The sequence below is a fragment of the Marmota monax genome, unplaced genomic scaffold (assembly GCF_021218885.2).
Source record: "Marmota monax isolate L192 unplaced genomic scaffold, Marmota_monax_Labrador192_F-V1.1 WCK01_AAM20220418_F8-fsc00018, whole genome shotgun sequence".
Lineage (NCBI taxonomy): Eukaryota > Metazoa > Chordata > Mammalia > Rodentia > Sciuridae > Marmota > Marmota monax.
Genome location: NW_026692201.1, coordinates 1,680,214 through 1,707,805, shown reverse-complemented (window position 1 = coordinate 1,707,805; position 27,592 = coordinate 1,680,214). Strand labels below are relative to the sequence as shown.

The window sequence follows — 27,592 nt, the reverse complement described above, 5'->3', positions numbered from 1 at the left end:
CTCCTTCCTCAGTCTCTGGAGCAACTGGGATTACAGGTGTAAGCCATCGTGCCCGGCAAGCTGTTATTTATTAACATAGGAATATCTTGCCAGTAGTGGGAACAAATTTACAATCCTCTTTTCATTTTCTCTTGCCAGGGATTCCTCATAATCAGTGTTATGAAACTATAAGCCAGTTGTCCTAAGTTAGATGTAGATTTTCAGACAGCAAAGAGAACAAAAATTACAGAATTTCCTATGTAGGAATTAAATCTATTGGTCTTTAATGTGTTGCTGTGTACCCACCCCACCTCCATCACAACCACCAAAAGAAGGTCAAATGCTTCCTGAAATTATGTGAATTTGCATGATTGTTCAACTTGGCAAGAGCTAGAATTAATTTTAGGCCGAGTAAATGTTAATTTTTATTATGTTGAAGACTCCTAAAATAGTCTTAACCTTGAGATGGACTGATTTGTGAGTATGGCACCCACACTCCTTGCATATGTGTCCCAGGTAGGTGGGTGACTATTATGGCTTTAGGAAGGATATTTCCCCACCAGCCAAGCTGGGGATACTGAGGACACTGACACAGGTGTATCCATGTTGTACATGTATATATACAATATATATTCCCATAAATATATATGTGCTTATTATAATCAAGGCAGGAATCCTTTCAAGACAGAAAGTCTTGATTTGCCAGGGATTAAAGGTGCAGAAATAATGTTCAATCTGTTCTACTGAGAATTAACTTCTGTAAAGTAATAGAGCAAATAAGAATATCTACCTACATGGTTAATCTTAGAGGAGAAATCAATCTGCAGAAGAATGAAGACAGGTTAACCTTGGAAGATTCTTGGAGACTTTGCCAAATTAAACAACTTAAGTTCCTGTACCTATATTCTGTGTGTAATATACATGTTGAATTTCTTTTATGCTATAGTATAACAAGCTCTATTCTTCAAATATTGGGTAAGTGCCATAAACTGAAAGAATTTGTGGGGAACCAGTATAACCAGTGAAGGGAAAGCACATAAATTCCAGGCATTTGTTTGACAATACCAGAAAATTAATATCCACTCCAGAATAATACAAAAATGAAACACCAATCAATTTAAAACTTATACAATGGGAAATTTATTTCTAAAATGGCAAACAACAACAACAAAGGAAATTTAGAGACCAATTTATAAAAAAAAATTTAAAAATCAAAACTCTTATTTCATCATACACACACAAAAAAGCAGTTGTAACATACATAAGGATACAATCACTTTATATTCCCTAAACAGATTGTCATTTTTATTCCCCATGAGCTATGTCAAAAAATGAATAGGTAAGTATATCTTTACATTCTGGAAGGCAAGAGAAATCTTCAAAATTTATATATATATATATATATATATATATATATATATATATATATATATATATGTTTTTTTTTTCATTTAAAATAAGTAAAACATTTAAAATAGCAGCAACACTGGTTTTGAAGTACACATATTACAGTAGATTATTCACATAATATAGATATATTTCAGTAGCTTTTTCATTATTAATATTATCTAATACCCACCTATAATTTACGACTCCAAGTTCTTAGTCTCATCTCTAAGTAACTTAAGAGTCTAGAGTCAATAAATACTTTACAAAGAATAATTATAAAACGCAGGCTACAGAACATTCCCAGACCAGGAAGAGAAGCATACCCAGAGGTTTTAGGGAAGAATCAGGTTGGAAGGCATACAAGGAATCTGCAGGATCCCCAAGGCAAGAGTGTGAGGCCACAAGCTCCCTGAAATGTTAGGAACCAAGTCCAGAGAAATGTGTCAAAGGGAAAAGAAGGCACTGCCTCCTCATCTTTCCACGGTCCTTTAGAATACAGCCTTAGAGTGATGAGCCACTTGGGACATTTCCCAAAAAACAGGGAATAGGGCAGGACACTGGCCTACGAGGTTGACATTGATTTGTCAGCATTTGTACCTATTTTGATGATCACAGGCATAAAAACCAAGATCTCAACAGGGCCTCATATATTTAATCCTGGATGGTAGGAAAAATATTTCTACCTCTTCGTCCAGTCTATGCCACTGGACCAATTTGCTAATCCTATTGTCTTCACCAGAACTCTCAAACATGGTGACAAGGCTTTTCACAGCTCTGGATTTGATGACAGAAGCTGTCCCTGCAATGATGGCCTCCTTTTTTTATATTTCAAAGATTTTTTCAGAAAAGGTAAATGTTCAGATCTCCCAATGAGGTTGGACCTATAGTTTGCTTTACACTATTAGCACTCTCTGATACTTCAAAATTCGTCCCCATTTTCAAACCACTTCAGATACTATTTCAGTTGATTCTCGCAAAGGCCTTGTGAGGAAGCCCGGAGAAATGTCCAAGTGCTCAATGCAAACACCAGGAGGACTGAGGCTCAGGGAGATCAAAGTGACTCCTCTTGTCCAGGGTCTCGCCCACTAACTGACTGGTGCAGGTCCTCTGCAGAATTTAGCTCTCTAAAACGGTAAGAGATTTTTAAGAGTAGGGGCTTGGTAATGGTTGTTTTCTGAAGAATAAAGCAATCTGAAAGTCTCACACACATAAACACACAGTAGAAAAATGCATTAAAGAAAAAATAGAAAGGGAGAGACAAATGATGCCACTTGGCAGTTAGTGTTACGAACTTTTTAAGTGCATTTTACATGTAGAATTTGGAAATCTAAAAAAAAATTTAACACTTCAATTTCCTAAACATTCTTATTTTGGATTCAACTAACAATACATCTTTGTTAGTGGGGCTGACATCAAAACATAAAAATTAAAAAAAAATTTTTACCTGGGTTCACAGTTTTCCAAGAGACAGGTGAAAATGTTACAGCCTGGTCTCAGGACCCTGTTCCAGCACTTACAATTACTATATCTATACAGTAGTTCTGTCAGATGTGGGCTTCACAAAACAGCATTAATAAATATTCCTGTCCTTAGGAAAATTAGCTTTTTTTTTTTTTTTTTTTGCTTTGGATCTAAGTTCAGAGGAAAACTGAAATGAACTTAGAGCTTTTATAATTTTTAAATTTCATTATCATTCTACTTTAACAGTTGAAGAAAAAAATTCTAAATGACCATAATAGTTAATTTAGAAAACTGTCATATTCCATGTTAATGTTTTCAAGAAAAATGTAGTGATTTGAGAGTTCCATTAAACAAAATTGTACAAATTCCATTGGAAGCATTCCATTGTAAAGGAGCTTACCTATCATGATAACCTAGGAAGTGGAAGATGTAGGTTTAAGGTCCTGGTGTGTGACACTTTGAACTGTTAATCAGTTCTTATTTTTTCATCAGCAAATGTGTTTGGAGAAACAGTTGAACTGGAAAGGAAGTCATTCATGACGCCATTGTGTAACATGATACAAAAGTTGAATAACCCTTTTTTTTGGTTCCTCTTCAGGCACCACCTGACCCAGTTCCCCTACCTCCCACCCCACCCTCTTCCCTGGCATTCATACTCTAAAAATGTCAGACCAACAGAGTCCCCTCAGCCCTGAATTAAATGCATGAGGCACCAAAAGGTAAATTACGCTTTGGCAAGCAAGCAATCAGACGATTCTTTGAGTGTCTCTGAGGTAGTGGAATCTCTCCTCCTAATATTCGAATGGTTAAGAAACATTTAGGGATGTGAACTAAGAGACAAACAGATGCTGGTCACTGTGCTTATACACTCTCCTGAAATGGGTGGTTTATGTGATTGTCACATACTCCAGCAGCTTCTTCAGTGGAATCCTTGTTATGGGAGAACATGAAGATACTGAGGTTGCCGTGAGATGAGAGTAGGTCATTGCTTCCTGAGGGCATTGTGCAACTCATTACAACTTGGATTTAATTCCTTAATGTTTTCTAAAAAAATGTACCTGATGCAGAGTTGGGTGCTCAGTAAATATTTGATGACTGTCTGAATGCTTAAGCTCTCTGATTTAGCTCAGTGAGATTACAAGCAAAAACAAACATTAAAAAAAATCAACTTCAACTCATGTGATCAAAGTCTAGGTGGCTTTCCTTATAGTGCATGGAACTTTAGGTGACTTTCAAACTCTGATAAGATTAAGTTCCAATGTCGTTGGGCTTGGCATGGTATATCACTCCATATTAACTCCAATAACTCCTCTTATCTTGGTTTTACTATGTTGATATGATTGTGGGCTTTTTATCCATAAATAACTTTTCCGAAGACAAAGTCATCCCTTCCCTCTGTTGTTCTTCAAGCTTTTCTGCCAAGCATTTAATCAAGACAGGGTCCACCTTAGAATCAAACTTATTAGCAAACCAATGTCCATCTTTTATAAGCCACCTTAATTCTGCAGCTCCATAAATACACACACTGCGAAGGTGGGAGCCAGTACAACTGGGATAGAAAAACCCTTCATAATAATTCCACTTAACAAGGCGGGTCTTGCTCTGCAGGTCAGACACATCCTGGGCTGATCTGGAAATCTCTCCAGGTATCCCTGGTAGCCGAATTAAGGTAGCCCAAAAGTGCTCATCAGGAGAATAGGTATCTTTAGACCAGGCAAAAAAGTCTTTAATGAGGGAGTTGTTGAAAATATATTTAACAAATGCTTGACTTAAAACAAAATAGGCACTGCCAACAAATATCTCAATGTTATGAGGGGGTGCTTCCTTGGAGATGTTCGTCCTTATTGGTAGCTTCACATATTCATAAAGCACCTGACGGAGCTCATGGTGATACATGAATCTTCCCATTTTACTGTTAGGGGGTTTCACCGTCTCTAACATATTGGCTCCATTGAGTTTCTTCAACTCTGACACTAATTCGAAATTTGACTTCAGGGGAAAATCTTGCCCACACAAGTTGATGACATATTTCCATTGAACCGAAGACTTGAGAAGGTCTGATAAGCAGTTTAAGTCGGCTTGGAGTCTGGAAATGTGGGCATATTCCACAGCCTCTAATTTGGAAGCAATGAAAATATTGGAGAAGCACTTAGCTAAATTGTTCATGGCTACTTTGAAGGTGTTAGTTGACTTAAGGTCATAATGGATGCAGTAAATATTATGCTGATTATATATAGCATGGATAAGCCTTTCAACCATAATTGCATCTTTGTGGACAACCAAAGAATAAGCTATTGGGAAGCCCTTCTCCTCCTTTGAAACTAGCTTCTGATGGTACCTTCTCAGAGTCTGATAGATGTCACAGTCGCTGGTCAATGCCACAACATCATCATCCTCCAAGTCGATGATGTCTTGCCTTCTTATTTCCAGACTCTTGCCAATTTCCAAAGGCTCCTGTTCATAGATACCTGAACAGTTGACTTCATACCTGATTTCATCCTTAACATGGGTGTATCTATTCCTTACAAAAGGTGAAGTACTTAAGGAGTACTCAACTAAGTAAATGCCTCTTTGAGGGAAGAGGAGTCTTCTCACATTTAGAAGCTTTAATAAGGAGAACAGCCATAGGGTTAAAAACAGGATGAAAACTTTCTGTTGTACGGTGTATTTAAAACAACATTTGAATATCTTCATTCTGTAAGAGGAAAAAGGAACAGTAGATATTAATTAATATTAAGAATTAAGAGAATTCAGTTTATCCAAGATTTATTGGGTGCTGTTATGGTTTGGATGTGAGGTGTCCCCCAAAAGCTCCTGTGTGAGACAATGCAAGAAGTTTCAGAGAGAAATGATTGGATTATGAGAGCCTTAACCCAATCAGTGGATTAACCCCCTGAAGGAGTTAACTGAGTGATAACTGAAGACAGGTAGGATATAGCTGGAGGATGTGTATCATGGGGGCGTGCCTCTGGGATATATATTTGTGTCTGGCAAGTGGAGTCACTCCTCTCTGCTTTCTGATTATCATGTGAGCATCTTCCTTCCACCACACTCTTCCACCATGATGTTCTGCCTTACTTCAAGCTCCTAGGAATGAAGCCTGCTATCTATGGACTGAGACCTCTGAAACCATGAGCCCCTAAATAAACCTTTCCTCCTCTACAATTGTTCTGGTCAGGTCTTTCAGTCACAGCAGCGAAAAAGCTGACTTAAACAGGTAGCTACCACATGCCTGGCAGAATGCTGGATCCAAAGATAATAAAACAAGATTCTTGCCCTTAAAAGAATACAGAAATCAGGAAATGGAAACGTGTACAGTGGTGGTATTTTTCTGAAATTCTGTGTGAACTATACCTAATTTGAGAGATGTTGGTTACCAAAGAGATTGGAAGATAAACTCCTTAGCCTTCTGGGGGATTGGTTTCAGGACCTTATGGCTATCAAAATCCTCAAGTGCTCAAGTCCCTGGTAGGAAAAGCCACCACATTTGCATATAACAGATCCATAATCTCCTGTCTACTTTTCCCCCTTAATTTTTAAAAATTATCTCTAGATTGCTTATAACACCTCTCACAATCCCTATGCATCACTCCATTCATGTGAATCAGTCATAGCACTGGGTGGACCACAAATTCAAGTTTTGCTTTATAAAACTTTCTAGAGTTTTCTTTTCCAAATATTTTTGACCCAGGTTTGGTTGAATATGAGGGAACCACAAATATGGAGAGCCAACTGCACTATGTCTTTATATATTCTGCATTTCTGCCTTAGCATATTTGTGGAGGAATTGCTCTTCTTTGGACAGAGGTCTAGAGAACCAGATGTATGAAGAGGTCCCCAGAGATGCAAACAATTCACCTGAGGCCAAAAGGAACATTTATCTTAGTTCAACTTTCAGATCCTGATTAGACCTCCAAAAATAAAGAGGGCATCTCAGGACAGGACTGCCTGCCCGGGAGAGGGAAGGTGGCAGGGAACTCTGGAAAGGGGTTGGGAGGTGCTATCAGGATCCTGTCCCAACCAGCTCTGTCAACTCTGAGCTTTCCCAGGCAGGGGACTACAGTGAATTTCCAAGAGGGGGAGGGTACAGGGACAGCCCAGGCTCCTGGCTTTCTAAACTACTTTCACAAAGGCCTCTCTAAGGGAAAATTTTGTCAGCCTTTGGGTCAGACTTTGAAATTCTTTAAATGAGCTGTCCTCCAATGTTACCCTCCCAAGTCAAAATAAAACCATTTTGTCTGCTTACCATGGCTAGAAAGTCCTTTAAGATAAAACATTCCTTCCCCAAGTAAGAAGTAAAAACATGGAGGTACAATGCCCTTTAGAATGAAAGAGTTTCTGTCAAATCTTGAAGTGGTACTTGGCCTCTTCCCAGGTGGTTAAGAAGTCATCACGGGTATGAGAGGCACTAACTCACCAATCAAGAGGACCCGCATAGCAGGAGGTAAGAGAAAAAACCAAGGTCCCCAACCTCAGCTTGGCTCTCCCACCCCCAAGGGCTTCTGCTTAACACCCTCCGTCCCTCCCAGTGAGCTCTTCAGGAAAAAGCAGGAAGCAGCATGGCCTTGGGGTCTTCAGTTGCTAGGGTGAAGGTGGGTACGACTGATACCTGCCCATCAGCAGCCCCACCCCCTTTCCGGCCACCTGTCACAGGAACTCCAGAGGCCTCCAGAGTAGAATGGTAGGAGCTCCTGTGGCCTGACCTAGGTCTGACCAGAGTGGGTGGGGCCAAGGCTGACCTCAAGCTGGCCACAGGTTTCCTAGGAGACCAGGTTAGCAGTGCCATCTTCTGCAAACACCTTGGGACTGGCTCTTTTCCTCTTAAGGGCAGGAAGCAGGCAAGTGTTTTGTTGGCAAGGAATACTCTTAGAGTTACATTGCAAATAACTTCCCATGGAGAAGGGATATTTCCCCTCCCACCTATCCAGGCAGACAAGGAAGAGTGACCTGCGGAGTTTCTCACCACATAGGTACAAGTTCCTAGTGACAATGAAATAAGGTTTCTTGGCAAGGTTTAATGACTATAGTTCAGGTGGAAGAAGTTCCATAACAATTCAATAAAAAACACTCCTCACTAAGTTCCCGACAAGAATGTTACATGAAGCATTTCCTCAAACCAGCTTCTCCCCAGCTCTCCCAGGCACTATTGGAGCCTCTAAGGAAGCAGCAGGAAAACAGATCCACCACGGTTAAGTGCACTAAGTATGAGTCACAGCATCCGGGCCAAATGGCTACAGTCATCTGCAGCTTTCCAAAAAACTCTTAAGCTGGCCACTTTAAAGCCCAGGCTGTAAAGGAGTAGGAGGCTTCCTCTCCAAGAGGAGAAGGAATGATAAATCAAGAACTGTGGAAGGAGACTGAGGAGAGAAGTTCTGAGCGTGACTCCGTTTAGGAACCAAGAATTGCACACAGTGACTCAGGCAGGTCAGGACCCTGGGGAGAGAGAGAAGAAGGTAGCTGGGCTTCAGGATGCCCCAGACCTGGGCTTCAGTGCCTGGAGGGGCACTTGGTAGTTAAATCTTTGACTGAACTAGTTAACCTCTCTGAGGGCTCATTTTGCGTCCCACAGTGAGAATTAGACTAATTCCCAGCCACCAGAGGACTGAGGCTCAGTGTTCCCAAGAGAACCTTCACTTCCCCCAAGCCCAGCTTGCCTGTCTCCAGTCTTGGGGCTTTTCCAATACAGTACACAGGACCCGCTGAACTTATGTTTTAAAGAAAAGAATTCACGAGACAATTTTATGCAATGTTAAAAAATGACTGCCTTTCACTCTTTGGATCAAAGTAAGAGGTGATAAAGGAAGGACAAAGCTGCTCAGAGCTGAGACCTTGCTCAGGTGCCAAGCAAAAGAGGAGGCCACACACCATCCCACCATGACACGTCCTGGCCAAGGGGCAAGGGCTTAGCTTGCCCTTGGAAGCCCTGCAATTCAGCTCAGGGACAGCCTACCTAGCACCTGGACCTCAGACATATCCCCTCAGCCTCTGCACATCTGTCCCCACAAGTAAAACAACTGTGTTAAAGGAGGGAATGCCTGCAAAGTGCTCCAGCACAGATCCAGACCATGACTGCCTGGTAAATGCGTCCTCGTCCTCCCGCCAGCTCACTCTCCAGACTGCCCTGCTACTCCTACTCATTGATGTCAAATACATCCTCGCAAATCCTGTCCAGACCCGTGGCTTATCATTTCCCCCAACCCTCACACTTTTTTTTTTCCATATTGGGGATTGAACTCAGGGGACACTCAACCACTGAGCCACATCCCTAGCCCTATTTTTTATTTTATTTAGAAACGGGGTCTCACAGAGTTGTTTAGCACCTTGCTGTTGCTGAGGCTGGCTTTGAACTTGTGATCCTCCTGCCTCAGCCTCCTGAGCCACTGGGATTACAGGCATGTGCCATTGTGCTCAGTGGTACCCTCACACTTTTTTCTTTGCTGTGCTGGGGATGGAACCCAGAGCCTCATGCATGTAAGGCAAGAGCTCTCCCACTGAGCCCAGCCCTAGCCCCAGCCCTGTTGCTATCTGTCAGTCTACCTCCTATTTCCCCCAAAAGTCTCAATATAAATTCAATATTTTAGGAGTAGTACCTGACTACCTCCATCCCAGCTTCCATACTAATTTAATATCATTATGATGTAGAATCACCCAATAAACAGTGCTTACTTGGGGCACTGCCTAATACTTTCTACAATTTCTACAAGAGAAAAAGGTTTGCCTTTTTATAAAAGTAAACACTTTTCATAAAAGTAAACACTTCCATTAAAAAAAAATCAGGAAGTCAGAAAAGTCTGCAGAAGAAAATAAAGCTCAGCAGTGACCCGTTGTCTGGCACCGACACTGTGGAGAACACTATTTCCAGGCTGCTTGTAATAAAAACACCCCTTTCCCCTTTTGGTTTGCTTTTCAATGACAGTCTTCCTATATAGGCACTGCCCTGCTCCTTCTATTTCACACTCTACTGTGAATGAGCCCTACCCTAAACTGGGTCTGTGAATTATTAGAGAGTACGTAATGTCTAAAAGAGGCAACATACTTTTCAATGGGGGAAAAAAAACAATAATAGAATTCACTTTTCTAAGTCTTCACCAAAAACTTTAATTAACAAACCCACAATGCCTGGAGAAGTCTAGAAGTAAAATCTAAAAAAAGGAGTTTTAAGCAAATTCTCCCTTCAAAAGTGCCTACCCTCATTTAACCCCATTTCATTCCTGGGATCTGGGAACATATGGCCCCCTTAAATGTGTGTCTTAGTCTACTCCTACTATTAGAACAAAATACTTAGATTGGGTAATTTATAAATAATAGTAATTTATTTCTCACAGTGCAAGAGGCTGAGAAGTCCAAGATCAAGTTTCAGATCCGTGTCTGATGAAGGCTCACTCTCTGCCTCCAAGATGGCACCTTGTTGCTATGCCCTTACATGGTGGAAGGCAGAAGGGAAAAATGATAGCAGGGTGAACTGCTCCTTCATACCTCTTCTATAAGGTTACTAATTCCATTCATACTGGCTCCACCCTTCATGCTTAATCATCTCCTAAGGGCCCCACTTCTTAATATCATCACATGGGCAATTAAGTTTCAACATATAAATTTTAGATCATAGCAGTATGTCTAACTGCTCTCCACCAAGCAGAAGAAGGAAGGATCCCTAACCCCTCCTATCCAGGCCCCTTATGGTGGCATTCGGTCCAGCCTGCTTCCCTGCTCCCCTTCAACAAGACCACTCTGACCAAAGCCAACAGAAGTCTTTGTATTGCTTGTGTGGGGACACATACCTGTCCTTTCACAATGGTTATGCTGAGTGTTAGTATTATTTACACTGACTGATGTATTCTTTTCCTTAGGTAGATACTATCATTTCCCTCATTTTTTTCAGATTGAGAAACAGAGTCATAGAGATACATAACTTACCTTAGGTCATATAGCTAGGGGTCAAGATTTCCAACTGTGGTCCAATTTCAGAGCCTTTACTATTAAATGCAGCTTGAGACCACCTCTTCAATGCCTTGGCAGTAGTAGAACCTTCTTGGTTCTACATCCAAAATGTACTTCAGATCCGCTCACTTCTTTTTACTCTGTGGGAACCACCCTAATCCAAACCAGCATCAACCCTTGCCTGGGTATAAAACAATCTCCCAACTGTCCTCCCTCATTTTCCATTCTCTGTACTGTAGCCAAAATGATTTTTAAAATTCATACGTTAGAACAACCCCTCTCCCTAGACCCACTTCCTATGCATAAAACACTTCACTGAGATTTCACTTCATGTAAAATAAAATTGGAAATCCCTTCCATGACCATAAAGCCCAGCAGCTCCCATGCTTGCCTTTCTCCCCAGTTCATCTTATTCTACTCTTTTTCTTTCTTAAGCTCTTGGTAACACCAGTCCTATAAGAGTTCCTGGGACATCAGCTTCTTCCTTGCCTCAGGATCTTTGCACTTGCTGTTCCCAAGTCTAGACCAGTTCCCCCTGGACCTTCAAGTTTCAGGAGAAATGTCTTCCTTAGGTCCTCTCTGATGATCACTCTACCCAAATCACTCTCCTGTCTATCATACTCCTGGTTTTCTTCTAAGCACTTGACATATTTTTACTTCTTTATTATCCATTGCCACGCAGGCACGTAAGTTCCTTGAAGGCCTTGCTCACTACTCCAACCTCATTATCTATTCTGGCACAGGGTTAGTTCCTTACTGGAACAAATGAAGACCTGAATTCTAGTCCGGGCTCTACCATCCAAAACTCCTGAAGCGACCCCAGCAAACCATTAATCTTGGGCAAGTCTTTAATTCCCATGTGTGAAATGGGAGAATGGCTTTTCAATCTAATAGTGCTATTACAGAGGTCCTATGATAGAGTGCATGTGAAGAACTTAGGAAAAAAAGACAATTTTGGTCCACAAATTTGTCTACTAAGTAGGTATGAAAACCTCTGTGAGAGGAAAGTTTTCTCGGAAAAACTAAAAAGGAGTCAACATGTTGTTCATTTTATTTTTCGAAAACATTTATTATTCCTCTATGCTGACCTTCTAATTATTGTTTTTCACTATTTGACAACATTCCTTTTTGTCAAAGGTTTTTACTGAAGTTTCAAAATTGTTCATTGGATTTTCAGAATGATGTAGATATACCTGTCTTGGATTTTGAGAGTCACGAAGATAGTTTTCTAGTTGACCATTGAGTTGTGGTTTTTTTCCCCCAGTATGTTCAATATTTTTTGGAAGACTTATAACAAAAGAATTTTAAATGAACCCATTCTATGCAGAGCTTAAAGAGCGTTTGTAACACTGCATTGCAGAAGCTATGAGCTTCTCCCCAAGTTCAACATCTTTTGGGGGGAATTCTACAGATGTGGCAAAACTGTAATGGCTCATTGTGGATCCCTGTTTGCTGTCATCTTAATGACCCTATAACCAGCAAAGCAGTAGCAAGGATTTTGCAACAATGCAAATATATAAAACATACTTCCCATCAGGGCTTTTGCAGTCTTCCGTTGCCAAAAATCAGAGGTCCTGTAAAACTTTCCCGGCTGGCTCTCATCCAAGGGGCCTCTGTCTGAGGTCCCTGTACAACATGTCTCATTTGATAGCTTTCTGTTTAGGCAGTTTGCTTCAGTTTGCAAGAACCAAGACTACGGTCATGACCTTCCTTGGATAAAGGACTACTTCATCTGCAAGACTGTGAAACAGAGGCTTTGATAAGAATAGTGGTTCTGAAAGTCACTGTTACCTGCCTCTTTAGATTATAATGCTTCCTGCTTGTAACTTCACTGGAACCTCTCAGGTTGGAGGAGAGTCACAGAGTGTAGGTTTACATGGGATATGAGCAACCCACATCAGGACATGTTGACCAGCTGTTGGTCCCTCATGGTTGTAAGAAATCTAGGCTGCGAAAGCCTAGCAAGAAAGTGCCAAGTTCAATTGCCTTTTTACAGTCACACGGGTTAGAAGAGAACGACTTGATTCTGGGCTCTATCCCATCTGTCCACAGGGCAAACATCAAAAGCTGCTAGTGTATCTTAGCTGGCAAAGCCACATGGACAGCTAAGAACCCTGTAACCAGCAAAACAGTAGTAAGGATTTGGCAGCAATTCCAATACACAAAACGTACTATCCATCAGGGCTTTTAGCCGGAAGTCTAAAATGAGATAATGAAACCAATGAAACATTTTTACTTTGTAATAATTTGTGACCTTCATTGTGGAGCAAAACATTGAATTTTTCTCTATAGAGATTTTTTTTTTTTTTAAATAAGAAGGGTAGATTTCAAAAATACCTATTGTTGGGTGCAGAGCAGGCTGAACTCTGTTGTCTGCAGGGCAGGCTGAACAGATGTTGGCTGCAAGATAGCCCACGCACTCAAACCCCCCTCTATCTGGTCCTTTATCACCTGTTTGCCTCAAGTCTGAACATTCAACCCTGCTTAAGGCTGAACACTTAACCCCCCCTTGGGCCAACAAGGCAGCTTGCAGACCCAGAGGCCCCATTAGATTTGGGCTATAAAAACTCCCTCCTTCCAGGCCCCCCTCTCTCTTGCTCTTCCTCTCTTGCTCTCTCTCTTGCTCTTTCTCTCTTGCTCTTTCTCTCTTGCTCTCTCTCTCTCCTGCTCTTTATCTTTCTTACGAGTGCTCTCTGTCTCTCTCTTGCTCTTGCTCTCTCCCTGTTCATCTCTTCTCTTTTCTCTCTCTCTCTTTCCTTCTTTCCTTTCTCTTTGTTGCACTGCTGCAATAAAGATCTTTTGGTTGCTCTGAGTGTTGTGGTCACTTTCCTTTCACCTATGCTTTCAGATTTTAGCTTGATGAAGAGAGCTTACATTCAACGTTTACCCATTTTTAGGCATAAAGGGTTATCAAAAAGGAGATAATTTATTGATTAGATCTTTGCTTCTCAAGCTTTATGAAACAGAGGTTTCATTCCTTCTAGGGTTTCCTTCTCTACCCTTCTCATTTCAGTTAGTTTGGGCACAACATAAAACCAAAATACATGTTATGTGTTCTAAATTTAAATTGTGGGTTGAGAATGTTTTGGCTTCTTCTCCAATAAAGGAGAAAAACTGAATTAAAAAATACATCTGTTTTTTAAAATGGATGTTTATTGTATTAGACATAAAGTAAGTTTCCCTACCCAGAGTCTATGGGCTTGATTCCCAACCCCCCCCCAAAGAAACCTGTGAAAGCATTTATTTGGCCAACTCTGTGGGAAGCCAGCCTGACACGTGACTGGGCGACTCCTGTTAAGGGTCTGAGGCTTCTGGCTGTGTCGGAATTTTCCCAGCCCTTTCCTGATGAGAGAACCCGTCCGTGTGGGGGTGTGACTGACCACTGACCCCGGGGGCCCAATCACTGACCCTGACCTTGGAGTGCAGTCCCCCCTCAACCTTCATTGGATGGAATTATCCCCTGAATTTCTTGTTCCCCAATAAAAGGCTACTCCCTGGCGTGTTCACTCTCTCTCTCTCCTGCTAGCCCTGAGTAATCCTTGCTGCCCTGCTGGGCGGTTAGAGGTTGGAGCCAGAGAGGGGAGCCGTCGCGGACCTGGCAATAGAAATAAGGTAACTGAGTCTGTGTGTTTTATTTCGATCTCTTCTAACTAACTTTATGCCTAGAACCTCATTAATGAAACCATTGCGCAGGCCGCGTGGTAGAATTGGCGCCCAACGTGGGGCATTCTAGATTAGTTAGATTGAGTGGGAGCGCGCTATAAAGATAAGGATAAAGATAAAGATAAAAAAAAAAAGGTGACAATTTGGGTCACAAAAGTACCTGGAGCTATTAAAAAAAAGAGACGTTAAATTAATTAAAATGAAAAATTCAACTTCTACGGATAAGGAAATGTATCTGACTATTTTAGACAGTATAATTAATCAGAAAAAAAACAGATAAAAAAAGCTCAGTTATTACAATTCTTAAAAATTGTAGGTAAATATTGTCCTTGGTTTTGTAAACAAAAGTCTCCAAATTTATCTACCTGAAAAAAATTTAAAAAAAAGTTACAAAAGGTTTATTTTTCTAATAAACTACCTAAAAACATAAAAAATATTCAAAAAACTTAGACAGCTCTAAAAATTTGTCTTTTTAAATATATGGGTCAAAGTTCGTGGCCCCCTAAAAACCTGTTAAAAGGCTTACAAAGGGCTATTAAGTCTATTCAAATAAAAAATTCGCCTGAGGCTAAGTTAATTCCTTTTCCCTTAGGCCGTTTAAAAACAAAAACCACGCTAAAAGCCAAACCTAAGGTTAAAAATGTGACTTTAAGCTCACAAAACCATACTAGCCCACAGAGAAATGCTAGGGACAGATATCATAAAAAAAAAAAAAAAAAAAAAAAAAAAAAAGCCCTTCGGAAGAGGTAAAAGATCTTCCTACAAAAAAAAATCCAAAAGAGATTCCTAGAGGGGCTCAAAGTTCTTCTCCGCCACATGGTTTAAAAACCCAAATTCAAAATGGCGATAGTACAAAGTCTGACCATAACTTACAATCTGAGGAAAAAAAATCAGACATAAAAATTCAAAACTTACAAAAAAATCTTAACAGGCTACGTTTAACACCGCCTGTCCAGGCTATTCAAATTCGGCCGGTACCTGCTAAAAGGACAAAATTTAACAGGTACACTAAGTTAACAATAACTTTTCTTACCCCGTTCCAGCGAGGTATTAAAAAAACACAAAAAAATGGGGAGGATACTAACGGTTTTCAACTTTTTCCAGTTTTTAAACAAGTTAATAAACAAGATCAGAGAGTTAAAGTTCATGCTGTAATCCCATTTAAAACCATTAAAAAACTAAAAAATACATGTGAGACATATGGTCCAAATTCCCCTTTTGTACAAAGCCTAATAAAAAATGTTTACTCACAACCCCTTCCTCCTAACGATTAGATTTCTTTAGCCAGATCTTGTCTGAGCGGGAAAAATTTCTTACTTTGGAGGACTTACTAGACTGATTTCTGTACTAAACAGACAAAAAAAGCCTCATTTTTAAAAATAAAAAGGGAAACAACTCTGTATTTTGTCCTGGCCAAAATTAATTCCTCAAAGGCTCTGCAGTTGGCTGAAAAGGCACGGGTACCTGGTTTCTACCTGTGCCTTTAGAGTAATATATCTCATGTCCTCAAATAACTACATTCAGAGGCAGCAGAGGAATAAACGTGAATCAACAGTATCAAGGTCAGGAATGGCTTGAGGCCAGGCCAAGCTGCTGGTGAATGGATTAGACACACTCCATTTCCCATCAGCTTGTTTGTGTTTGGGTTCTGCCAATATGGCGGAGACTTCACTGTGCAGCTGGAGACTCCAATATGCTTCCACACTTAACAAAAAGCCTCAGGATCAGTGACTCTGGGTTTGGCTTCCTCATTCAGCCAAAGGTCTGTGCTTCTTGGTTTAACACGTGTATACTGCCCTCAGAAACTTGTGTGCATATAGACACAATAAAATTAAGACCCAGGAATTCAAAATTAACTGAAAGGGGTAGAAGAAGTAAAAATCTGTAGTTGCTTGGGAATACTCTGCTAAAAATAGGAATTTCAAAAGCCGTGATTTTTGTCTTACCGAAAGTCCAATCTAGAAATGCCTGCAGGAAGCTCTCTCTGCATCTGGCACCTCCTCCAAGGATGCATTCCAGCAGTGGTTCCCATCTTGACAACGGGGTCTCAATAGGCAGGGGATCAGAATAAACAAGCACAGTGACTGCTTAGCTTACTAAGCAGCCAGCGTACATACCAGCTACACAGAAAGCAGAAGGAACACCAGACCTCAGATTTTCTAATGGATGGTGCCTTTAAAACAGTGCAGGCCAGTGCCAGAACAGACTAGTGAAATAGAGTTCAGAAATAGAGCTGCAGGTATGACTCTGGTGGACCACCAGTGACCCTCCAACATCTGTCCTCCCCTTTCTCTTTACAAAGAGAACTACATTGTTGGTGGCAGAAGCATGTCTCTGTGAAAGGTTTCTTCCTCAACTTCCACTGTAGAGGAGCTATCAGTGAAATATCATGTGGGATATCTGAGATAGTTTTTATTAAAAGGAGCTTGATTTTCAAGTGGGAAGCATGCTATTTTTGTCCCCTCCTCCCCCTCTTTCATTTTTCTGGTAGAACTCTAACATGATGGTGAGAGTTGTAGCAGCCATCTTGGAACCAGGAGGTTCAGACCAAAAGACTGTTGGAGATCTCAGTCCCCAAATCCTCAAGCCACTGAATAGGCAGCAGCAAACACCCACTCTGAATTCTTGCTACATGAGAAAAATGAACACTTCTATGTTTAGGCAACTTGCACTTTGAAAGATGGCCCCAGGGAAAGGGTAATGCTTAATCACATTCACACACCCAAGAGCAAAATTAAATTTAAACCAGATTAAAGTATCTACTTGTACAACAGTATAATCCTGTATATAGCCAAGTGCAAAAATATGCCTCAAATATGCTGAACTTCTCATCCATTTATATTTGGAGGCAGATGGAGGCTTTAGGTAAACATCTGAAGGAAGGCAGTCTGCAAGATTTACCAAATTAACTCTGAAGTTGGCAAAGACTGCAGTCGGCTCACCATGCTCAGTTAAGCCCCTTCAGGGTATGGCAAACCTCCTCTGTGTAAAGTTTCTGGTCCCAGGTCACATCATCTCCAAAGGTCACCTTGCAGGTGGGGTGTCTTCTTGAGAGCTTCTTATGTAAGGGAGACTTTAGGACTAGTTTTTTTTTTTTTTTTCCTCCCAAGTTGTCAGTATCATATAGCTATCCAAGACATACTCCAAAATCTGGAGTAGTTCTGAGCCATTTCCTGAATGTTCCCTTGCACCCCTTCTTCCTGACTCCATGCCTCTTCTCACCACCACACACTCACCTTCCTGTTTTACCCTCCTGCTCAGCCTTTGCATACATTAATAAGTCTGCCATTAACAAGATGCCATGGATCCAGTTAGTCTCTGTCTGTGACAGCAACCAGGGCACCAACTCACGTGGTTACTGGGATGACTAAACAAGCTAATGAGCTGGGTATGTTCTGGCAGAAAAACCAGACTAGCACAGAGCTGCGTGATGGTCAGGATCAAAGGCATTGGAACCAGCTGGGTATCATGGACCAGGTGCTGTTCCGCAAACCAGCACAGGCTTCACGCTCAACGTGCCTCGCCCACTCCTGTACCCAGAAACCATCTCCGAGAGGCCACAGCCATGGAGTTCCATCAGGCAGACTGGGGCTGAAGCCACATCAAAAACTTTCGTACTTCTTGTGGTGGAGGAGGAGGAAATCAGATGGACAAACAACTTGTCTGCAGGCTTGAACTTTTTCAAAGTAGAAAGTTTTTTTTTTGAATATTTATTTTTTGTTTGTAATTGGACATAATATCTTTATTTTATTCATTTATTTTATTTTATTTTATTTTTTTTGTGGTGCTGAGAATCAAGGTCAACCACCGCACGTGCTAGGTGAGCGCTCTACTGCTGAGCCACAACCCCAGGCCTTGTAAGAGGGAATTATGGGGATAATGAGGAGTGGACAAGATTAAAACCTTTTGAAAGTCCCTCTCAGTACCAGGATTCAGGCAACATATTTTTGATGGCACAGTTCTAAGTCTAGAGTCATTGCCATCTTTGCTCTCTAATCTATATTTTCACTTCTTGGTTATAAAAATGACTTTTATTGTTCCAAACTTATAAATTAGTTGATCATAAAAGTATTCTTTTTTTCTATTATGGTGATAAAACATGTAACCAAATTTATCATTTGAACTTTTGCCTTTTTTTGTGGTGCCAGGATGGAACCCAGGGCTTCACACATTAGGCAAGAGCTCTACCACTGAGCTCCACCTTTTATTATTATTTCTTGTTTTGAGACAGGGTTTCAATAGTTGCTTAGGCTCGCCTCAAACTTGAAATCTTTGTTTCAGCTTCTTGAGTAGCTGATTTTATAGGTGTGCCTGGCTCCGCTTTAGCCATTTTTAAAGAAATATTTATTAATGCATATTAATTGTATAGGTTAATGGGGTTCAGTGTGATATTTCCATACATGCATGGAGAGTGCAGTGATTACTTTAACCATTTTTAAGTGTTAAGGACCCTGTGGTATTAAGCACAAATGTTCCATAACTATAAGCACCAACCATCCACAGATTTTCATCTTTTCCAGTGAACTTCTGTACCTGTCCAACATTGGCTCATGCCTCTCTAGCCCTTGGCAGCCACCATTCCACTTTCTGCCTGCATGGATTGAACCATCCTAGGAATTCATTTACTAGGAGTCACATGGTATTTGTCCAATATTTGACTGGTTTATTACAGTAAATATACGAGTCTTCAAGGCTCGTTTGTGTTGTAGCTATGCCAAAATTTCCCTCCCTTTTTAAGACTGAATAATATTCCATTGTATGTATAAACCACATTTTGGGCATCCATTTCTGCCAGTGGACACCTGTATTGCTTTCACTTTTTGGCTATTGTGAATAATGCTGCTATGAAGGTGGATATACAAATATCTGTTCAAATCTCTGCCTTCACTTCTTTGGAGTAATATATCCCCCACCTTCCCAGTGCTGTGGATCAAACCCAGGGCCTCCCACATCAGGCAAGTGCTCTATCACTGAGCTATACCCCAGCCCCTTTTATATTCTTATGAATCCTATTTCTGTCCCCCTTCTATTGGCTGTCCACCCATCCAGCAAATCTTTATTGTGGGCCAGGGAGGTACTGTGTTAGATTCAAGCGAGAATACAATTAGTAACTCCTGCCTCGAGGAATACAGAGAAATAACAGTGAGGTCTTAGGTGATCTGATAACACAACCCAAAGAAATCCCAGTTGTTCTGTTCTGTTTGAATTTGTTCATATAGAGACAGTTCTCCGAAAGCACAAGTCACTAGCTGTTCTTGGAAACATCTCTTTTATTCCGTGTTCTTCTCGCCGTGGTGCTGACTCCATGTTCCTCTCTCCTTGGGATCTCTTCTTCGTCCCACATCCTTCAGCTCCACAATCTCCCTACCCTTCTCTTAGTGCATTTTTGGTCTAATCTTTTTTTTTAATATTTATTTTCTAGTTTTAGGTGGACACAATATCTTTATTTTGTTTTTATGTGGTGCTGAGAATTGAACCCAGTGCCTCACACATGCTAGGCGAGCACGCTACCACTTGAGCCACATCCTCAGCCCCTCGGTCTCATCTTTTGATGATGATGCTACTGAGGGCTGCACAGAGCCAGCCATCCCCATGTTCTAAGATGGAACATGGGGGTGTCAATGCAAACACACAGATATCCAAATATGCTGCAGTGACACAGGAGGAGAAGGAAAAGGAACCTCAGTGAGCACAGGAGCTATGCTAGGTGTTGTTCTTCCTTGTCCCAGCAGAACTGCCCATCCTCAGTGGCTGTCTGCACCAGCTGCTCTGTCCTTGGCTGGCTGGGTCTTGTAGACAACCAGAGAAGAAATGGGCCAACAGGTCAAACCCACCAGGGCTGAAGGTTCATTGGACAGGCCTGAGAACAACTCAGAAGCCCTTCCTTAAAGGGACAACCATGTTTATTTCCCCCTAACTAGAGTAGGAAACAAAAGCTAGAAAACCAACAAGAGATGACAGGAGAGAATAAAAAGCAACCAAAGAGCATAAAGTACAGAGTGAAGGGGTTAAGACTATGCTGCCCTCAAATATGGCATTCTGACATAATGCTATATTGACTTAAGGCCCCTGAAAAGCAGAGGGGCAAGATCATCTGCTTTGTACTTTTTCTTTTAAAAGCAAGAGATGAAATTCCTGTACAAAATGAGCAAGTATCATTTCTATCAAGGAGGACAGAAAGTTGAGGCCCTTTCAGGAAAATGTGCACTACTGTTAAACTCACCTTACCTTGCTGGTCACTTCTCCACCCAGTCCACATTGAGCTTCAGCCCCTGGCCTTGTCTCATTTTATTACTCTTTGTCCAATTCACAATGTAAGTATTCATCTGTCTCTGGATCTTCACTTCCTTATGAGGGTTCTGCTGTCATGTAAGATTCATACATTTGTATGCTTTTCTCTATTAGTCTTTCTTATGTCAACTTAATTCTCAGGTACACAAAATACCCTAAGAGGGTCAAGTGGAAATTCTGTCTCCCTTACAAGGGAGATTCGAGTTTACAGAGAACTTTACTATCTACAGGCACTTTTGGGGGGGTTGGTTTGGTTTATCATGGTAAGGGAGATCATGTCATCCAAGTAGGTTTGGTGTGTGGGGGGGTGTAGCTCAGTGGTAGAGCATGTGCTTAACATGCTCAAGGACCAGCACAACAGCTCTATCCCTCCCCCCAAAAAAGAGGCCTGGTAGTGTCTTGCAGGAGGAAAACAAGCTCAGATATGGGGAATCTGAAGTTTGGCTTAAGGTGAGAATTTTAATGTGGTGGAGGCCCGGTGGGGTCTGAATAAGAACCATGATGAGGCAGTGCCCCCATGAAGTTGTTCTGATTTTTGCCTTTTAAAACTTCTCTTATGTCATTATATTATGTCACTGTGTTCCTCTAAAGGCTATTTTTTTTTTTTTTTTTTGGTGGTGCTGGGGATTGAACCCAGGGCCTTGTGCGTGTGAAGTGAGCACTCTACCAACTGAGCTACATCTCCAGCTCCTTAGGGCAAAATTTTGTATCAGCAAAATTGTAGATTAAAAAAATAATCAGATAAACTTGAGTCTTTTGATTAAATCTAGACTTTAGCATAAAAGTCAAGTTCTAGAAGGTAAAACAAAGAAAGGCACAATTTCTGCTAAGGTAAAACAAAGAAAGGCACAATTTTTGCTTCCTAGATTTCTGAATTCTTTTAAATCTGACTATAAATAAGCTGAAACTCACCTCTATGTCACCTACAAAACAAATCAAAAACAAAAATAAAACTCCAAGGGGCTGGGGTTGTGGCTCAGCGACACAGTGCTTGCCTAGCATGTGCGAGGCCCTGGGTTTGATCCTCAGCACCACATGAAAATAAATAAATAAAATAAAGGTATTGTGTCCAACTACAACTAAAAATTAAATATTTTAAAATAAATAAATAAATAAAACTCCAAACTGATGGTTTATACAGGGATCGTGAAGCCATCTCCAAGTTCACTTACAATATGCTCATGATGGCTGTGCTGTGACAGACACCAGGAATGAAGTTACAGAACAAGGGCCTAAAAAGGGAAACCATCTGAGGGAGTACTTTAGAACAACAGTAATTCAAATGGGAATGATGCCAGGACTGTGACTATTCTTTCTTTTTTTTGGTACTGGGGATAGAACCCAGGGGTGCTGAGCCATATCCCCAGCCATATCACCACACTTTAAGAACCATTGCTCTAAGTAAGAGAATCGTACTGAGCCATATCCCCAGCCTCTTTTTAATATTTTATTTAGAGTCAGGGTCTCACTGAGTGCTTAGTGCCTTGCTAAGTTGTTGAGGCTGGCTTTGAACTCATGATCCTCCTGCCTCAGCCTCCCAAACTGCTAGGATTACAGGCGGGCACCAGTGCACACAGCTATTATTCTTCCAGTGCTGTCCCCATAGGACTGCAAAAGCTTCCATGGTTTTGAGCCTCATTACGTATGAGGTGGCTACTAATAAAGACACTCACATCATCATTAATTCTTTGGCCAGGATCTCAGTGTCCAAGGGAGAAGAGGACATCAGTTTATATGGGAATTGGACAGAAATAGAACCCAAACAGATTGTGTCAGACTTGGATCTAGTAAGATGAAATTTAAGAGATAAACTCCCAGGTCCAGAAAATTAACAGCACGCCTACTAGATGGACAAATGTGGCTTCACAGGAGCATCTGTAGAGGATGGTTCAGTGTTTTGGCTGACTGTACATTCGGTATGAGTCACAGTTTGTTTGGTATGAGGCTGCCAAAGGAAGAAAAAGGCAGTGAAACAAAACCTTCTTGGCCCTGGACAGCTTGGGGACTACAGAGCTGCAGAATGCTAAGGCTGAAAGGAAGGGATCTTAGAAAGCATCTCCCATCAGGTAGGACTTGGACCAAGGAAGGGACGGGATCAGCCACCCTGCTGTACTCTGCTCTGAGCAGATGCGCTGAGCAATGGGTTTGAGTCTCCATTCAACCATCTCCCATCTCCCAGATCAGCAAAGCATGGAAGTCAAGTGGCACAGCAAGAAGCTGGTGATCACAACACAAGAAAAGTTAAGGTTACAGCTGAAAAAGTGAAAAAAAAAAAAAAAAAAAAAAAAGAACCAGGCATGACTGCTGCTCCAAATAGCTAAAGAACTTATTAAAACACACATTGCTGGGTCCCAACTCCAGAGGTTCCTTTCAGCAGATTTGAGTGGTCAGAACCTACATTTCTAATAAGTCCTCAGGTGCTACTTTGCAGCTAGCTGGCCCAGGGGCCACACTTTAAGAACCATTGCTCTAAGTAAGAGAATCGTACTTTGTTTCTTTGGTTATGGATATTCTGCATTCGTGAGATTTTACTAAGATACAATGGCCCATTTCCCAATAAGTCCAAATTAGGGAGAATTGATTGGTTTTAAAGGCTCAAATACTTGTAGTTATGTTCTAAACTTTCATACTGCTTAGCAGAAATTCAACCATTACCTGCTGACCCTTAGTGTTTCTTATTAGTTTGGCTTCATAAAGCCTTCTTTTTCTGCTTCTGCTTCATTTTCTGGCATTTTTATATGAAAGTTTTCTCTGGTCATCTTTTACTTTTCTTGTATTTTTCTGTTTTGTTTGGAAGATCAAGCTCCCCAACATGTTAAGATATACCTGCTTTTATCAAATGATATCTGGCTTCCCCTATCTTCTAAAACAGTAAACACAGATCCAATACTTTTCCTAAAAGCACCAAGCCCACCATTCCCAGGAGGCTATTAAGAGTGAAACAGCTGCATTTGATTCGTGGTTAATTTTATTTTCTCTCCTATACTTGAAACTTCAGCCTTTGCTCCTACTGGGGAAATTTACCAGCATATGGAAATGCATATGTAAGATGACATGCAAAGCAATGCAAATTAATACCAAACACACATTTCTAAATTGCTTGGGTAGTCTGTAAGTGTTGCCACTGATGTCTGCTTTGCTCCACTGCACTCTGGCGAGCAGTGACTGGATCCTCCTATTATAGTTGATCTTGAACCAGATCCAGTACCTGGCACTTGTTGACACGCTAGGTGGAAGGTGCCCCTGCCTGTGAGTCAGGCCAAAGAGATCCTGGTCTTAACTTGCTACTCTTGACTCTATGGTCTTGGCCAAGTTTCAAAATTCTCCAGGTCTGAAATTTTATGTCTAGAAATGATAGATATGACATCACAGAAATGACATCATCATAACGAAGCCAGTAGCACCAGGGCTTACTGAAACCTTGCTATGTGCCAGGCATGATGCACATATTGTGCATGGATGAGGCACCTATGCAATTTTTATCTGTCCACAAGGAGGTACACAGCATATACCTCTCAGGGGTCCTTACAAGTCTGCCACTTCAGAGACCTGGAAGCTGAGACAGGCCAAGAAACTTATGCCAGGTTACAAGCTATGGAGTGACAGGGCCAAGTCTGGCTCCAGGGGCCTTGCTCCTACCCATGCTGCAGCTCTGTTGTGTGAACACCATCTGTGTTTCCCTTAAACATTAAATCTGCATGATCTAGAAGGTAAAAATTCAAATTGCTCAAACATATTTCATATGTTGTAAGACACTGACACTTTATGTTATGTGAGCTTGATATTAAAATATCATCCCAATCAAATTGCTTTTTACCTAATACTTCAAGGGGCAAGGGTTCCAGATAGTCTGTATGTTCAACTTCTTCCAACTTGCTACAGCCCATTCACATTTAAATATGTGTAAGTTTCCTTCATCTTAAAAAAGCCATCCCTCTGTCTCACCTCTCTGGGAGCAGCTGCCAGTCCTCAGTCAGCATCCCTCTTGCCCACCCCAGGCTTCAAACACCACTCCTGACACAGGTGACAACCAGTTTTGGAGAGTCAGCCAGGGCCCGCTCCATCCTGCCTCTTGAGAAGCATTGCTATTCAGGAACCTTGAAAAGCTGCTCAGACCCAACAAAACCACGCTTGGCTTTTCTCCTGGCACCTGCTCCTCCAACAGTGCCCCCTGCTTCTGAAAACAACAGCACCCAAGCTTAGAGGGAGTCTCCCCACACTCACACCTTCCATAAAATTGTTTCCAAATCATTTCAGAATTGGTCTTGAGTCTAGTCACTATGTCATCCCTGCCTCCACCTCACCCTTTCAGACCCTGACTCAGCCCTGTTTATTTAGGGGTTCCTCAAATACATTCCTCATGCAGCAGAGTTGGGTTCTGAATTCACATCTCTTTAGAACACTTTCAGACGGGAAACTGTCCTAAGACTCCACCCACCATCCACCCCCACCCCTACCGGATGCCAGCCTGGTCTCTCCTGGCTTCATCCGGTTCTCTCACCACTCTCCCCTCAGCCATCCAGCACCACCTCTGACTTACTGCCCAATTCTGTCATTCATCCCTATCTATCTCGGTGCGGATGTGACATTTAGCAAACCACTATATACCTTGCTTTCTAAAGAAAAGAGTAAAAAACTTCTCTCTCAAGGACACTCTCCTTGTAGTTTTCCTGAGTGAAAATTCGGTGCCACACAATCCCATTCTTTGGCTATTCCTTCTCTCCTAATACAAGTGAAAGATAATTCAACAACATCTTAATTGGTCATTGTTCACACAGAATTGGATCCTTAGAAAGTGCAACATAGGAACAGTTCTTAGCAATAATTCACTTTCAAAGATTTTTCTTCCTCAAGACACTATCAACCATAGCTGCCAAAATGAACTGTGTTTCTAGAATGTCATGCTAAAAGATGGCTTAATAATAAGGGCATGTTTTATGCAAGTAAGATCAAAAAGGGTGATTTCTATGTCTTCCAAATCACATGAGAGATCTAAACGAATTAATAGTATCCCCAACTCCCTTAATCTTCTGGTCTGTTGCTCTTTAATTCTAAAGGTAAGAAAAAAGGGGTTGTGGGTGTGCTCCAGGGATAACATCACCCCTCCGTTTGCTCAGCAAAAGGATGTTTTCTAGTTTCCCACAGCATCTCCACTCCGGAAAGCTTAGCTCTTAACATTTACAAAACAATACCCACCCACTCGCACCGCCCACGTAAAGACGGTGAAGTCAACTCCGCTTAGATCTCTGCAGGTTCCCAGCCGGCTGGGAAGGCACCGGCATTTAGAAGGGGGATGATCCCCGCCGGTTCTGCGGCAAGAAAACTTGACCTTAAAAAGCCAAAAGCTTGTCCTTGCGGAGGGCCCGGCCTGGGAAGCGCGGGCCGCAGCTCTACCCCGCAAAGAACACTTAAGAGAACCCCCTCCGCCCCAATCCCCTTGGCTTTAGAGAAGCTGCAGGAGCAACTCCTTCACGCTCCTCGCGTATGGATCTCTCTCCGCAAGGGCCGAAACAGAGGGATCCTGGCTTAAGGCAAATCGGGGGTTACAAGCGTGTTCTCACCCCTCGGGGCGAACTGGGAAAACGGTACCCTCGCGCCCGCGGCTCGGCTCTGCGCGCTGCGGCCGCGGGCCGTCTCCTAGGACCTACTCCGCGCCCAGTCGCGTCCGCTGCCCTTTCCCAGCGCGGGCCTCAGGGAACTTTGCAGCGTCCTGCCGCGGGCTAGGGTGCCGCGCGGAGCCTTGGAGTTGCGGCATCGTCTAAGTGTTCACCGGGGTCGCCCGCTTGCCCCGCGACTCTGCGAGCCCGCCAGTTTCCTTTGGGGACCCTCTGGCTCCTGGCGTTAAGCCAAGTGGGGGCTCAGTCCGGGATCCCGAGGAGGCCCTCCCGGGCAGACGTCCCCACCCCCATCCCCGAGAAGGACTTGGCGCCCAAGTTTTCCCTCGGGGAAAGTGAAAGTCGCGAGGAGAGGGTCGAGGTGTCCCGGCCACCCAGCGGCTGAAACAGGGGCACGGCGCCTACCACCACGGGATACCCCCAACCCCGGGCGTTCCTCTCTTGCCTGCGTGGCCAAGTCGACTTACGCAAGGGACCCAGGGAGCCCCGAATGAGGGGCCCCGCAGCTGCGGAGGCCAACCCGGTGGGAGTTGGGGCGGCCCACTCGCGACCTCCGCCTTGGTCGCCACCTCGGCCACACGCCCTGCCAGGCAGTTGCTTTCCCTCGGCCCGGGATGGGAGAACGCGGAGCAGTCCCCGTGACGTGTGGAGAAAGGAGGAGCGCCGCCGCTGCGCTCCCGCAGAGGGAGTTCCCCGCCCTGCACTCCGGGGTCCCTGCGCCGCGCCGCGCCGCGCCACGCTTGGGACAGAAGTTCCGCTGCGCGCTCCGCTCCGGCAGGCGCTCGCCGCACCCAGGCCGAGCCACCCGGCTCTCTGCCGCTGCCCTAGCGTCATCCAGGTTTGGTTCCTTCCCTGCATTAAGCAGACAAGAAATCCGAGATCAGGAAAGCTAAGCGATTTGCCCAAAGTCGCTCAGAGGGCGGTGACAAAGCAGACTCACATCTGCGACTCTCGGCTCCCCAGCGAACGCCAGGCTCCGGGAGGCTCCGGGCACTGCAGGAATCGTCCAGCCGCGGCAGTAGGCAGTAGGCAGTAGGCAGTAGGCGCGTTGTTCTCATGGGTAAGACTAGGAATGTCCTACGCAGCCTGGCAGAGTATTATCGGCAGCGTGGGAAGGTGGAGCCTTTTGCTCAATAAATAAGCTACAAAGTTGTTTTTCAATCAGTGCCTACATGCCCAATAGACTTCCTCTATCCTCAAGCCGGGTTGAGGGTGGCGAGTCCTCAGGGCGCGATATCCGCCCCCACTCCCGCTCA

General features: G+C 42.7%; 1 protein-coding gene across 2 annotated transcripts; it reads right to left on the bottom strand.

Moving 5' to 3' along the window:
- Positions 1 to 1,095: 1,095 nt before the first annotated feature.
- Gcnt4 (glucosaminyl (N-acetyl) transferase 4) lies at positions 1,096 to 27,513 on the bottom strand. 2 transcript variants are annotated; one of them, XM_046426965.2, is made up of 3 exons: positions 27,277 to 27,513; positions 26,804 to 27,188; positions 1,096 to 5,524 (listed from the first exon to the last, which is right to left on the bottom strand). In XM_046426965.2, exons 1-3 carry the CDS (start codon positions 27,392 to 27,394, stop codon positions 4,156 to 4,158), a joined length of 1,872 nt encoding a protein of 623 aa, XP_046282921.1. In that variant the 5' UTR covers positions 27,395 to 27,513; the 3' UTR covers positions 1,096 to 4,155. The 2 variants fall into 2 exon arrangements, with proteins under 2 accessions (XP_046282921.1, XP_046282951.1); XM_046426995.2 differs by lacking the exon at positions 26,804 to 27,188 and having other exon boundaries at positions 27,277 to 27,387.
- Between the last annotated feature and the right edge of the window lie 79 nt (positions 27,514 to 27,592).

What these genes read in the sequence shown, in the direction of transcription:
- Gcnt4 (XM_046426965.2), bottom strand. Translation starts at nt 27,394, where the DNA reads ATGAGAACAACGCGCCTACTGCCTACTGCCTACTGCCTACTGCCGCGG. An exon ending in GGGAGCCGAGAGTCGCAGAT is followed by an intron (nt 27,189 to 27,276) that starts GTGAGTCTGCTT and finishes TGCTTAATGCAG; the next exon opens with GGAAGGAACCAAACCTGGAT. An exon ending in GGGCTCCCTGGGTCCCTTGC is followed by an intron (nt 5,525 to 26,803) that starts GTAAGTCGACTT and finishes TTCCTCTTACAG; the next exon opens with AATGAAGATATTCAAATGTT.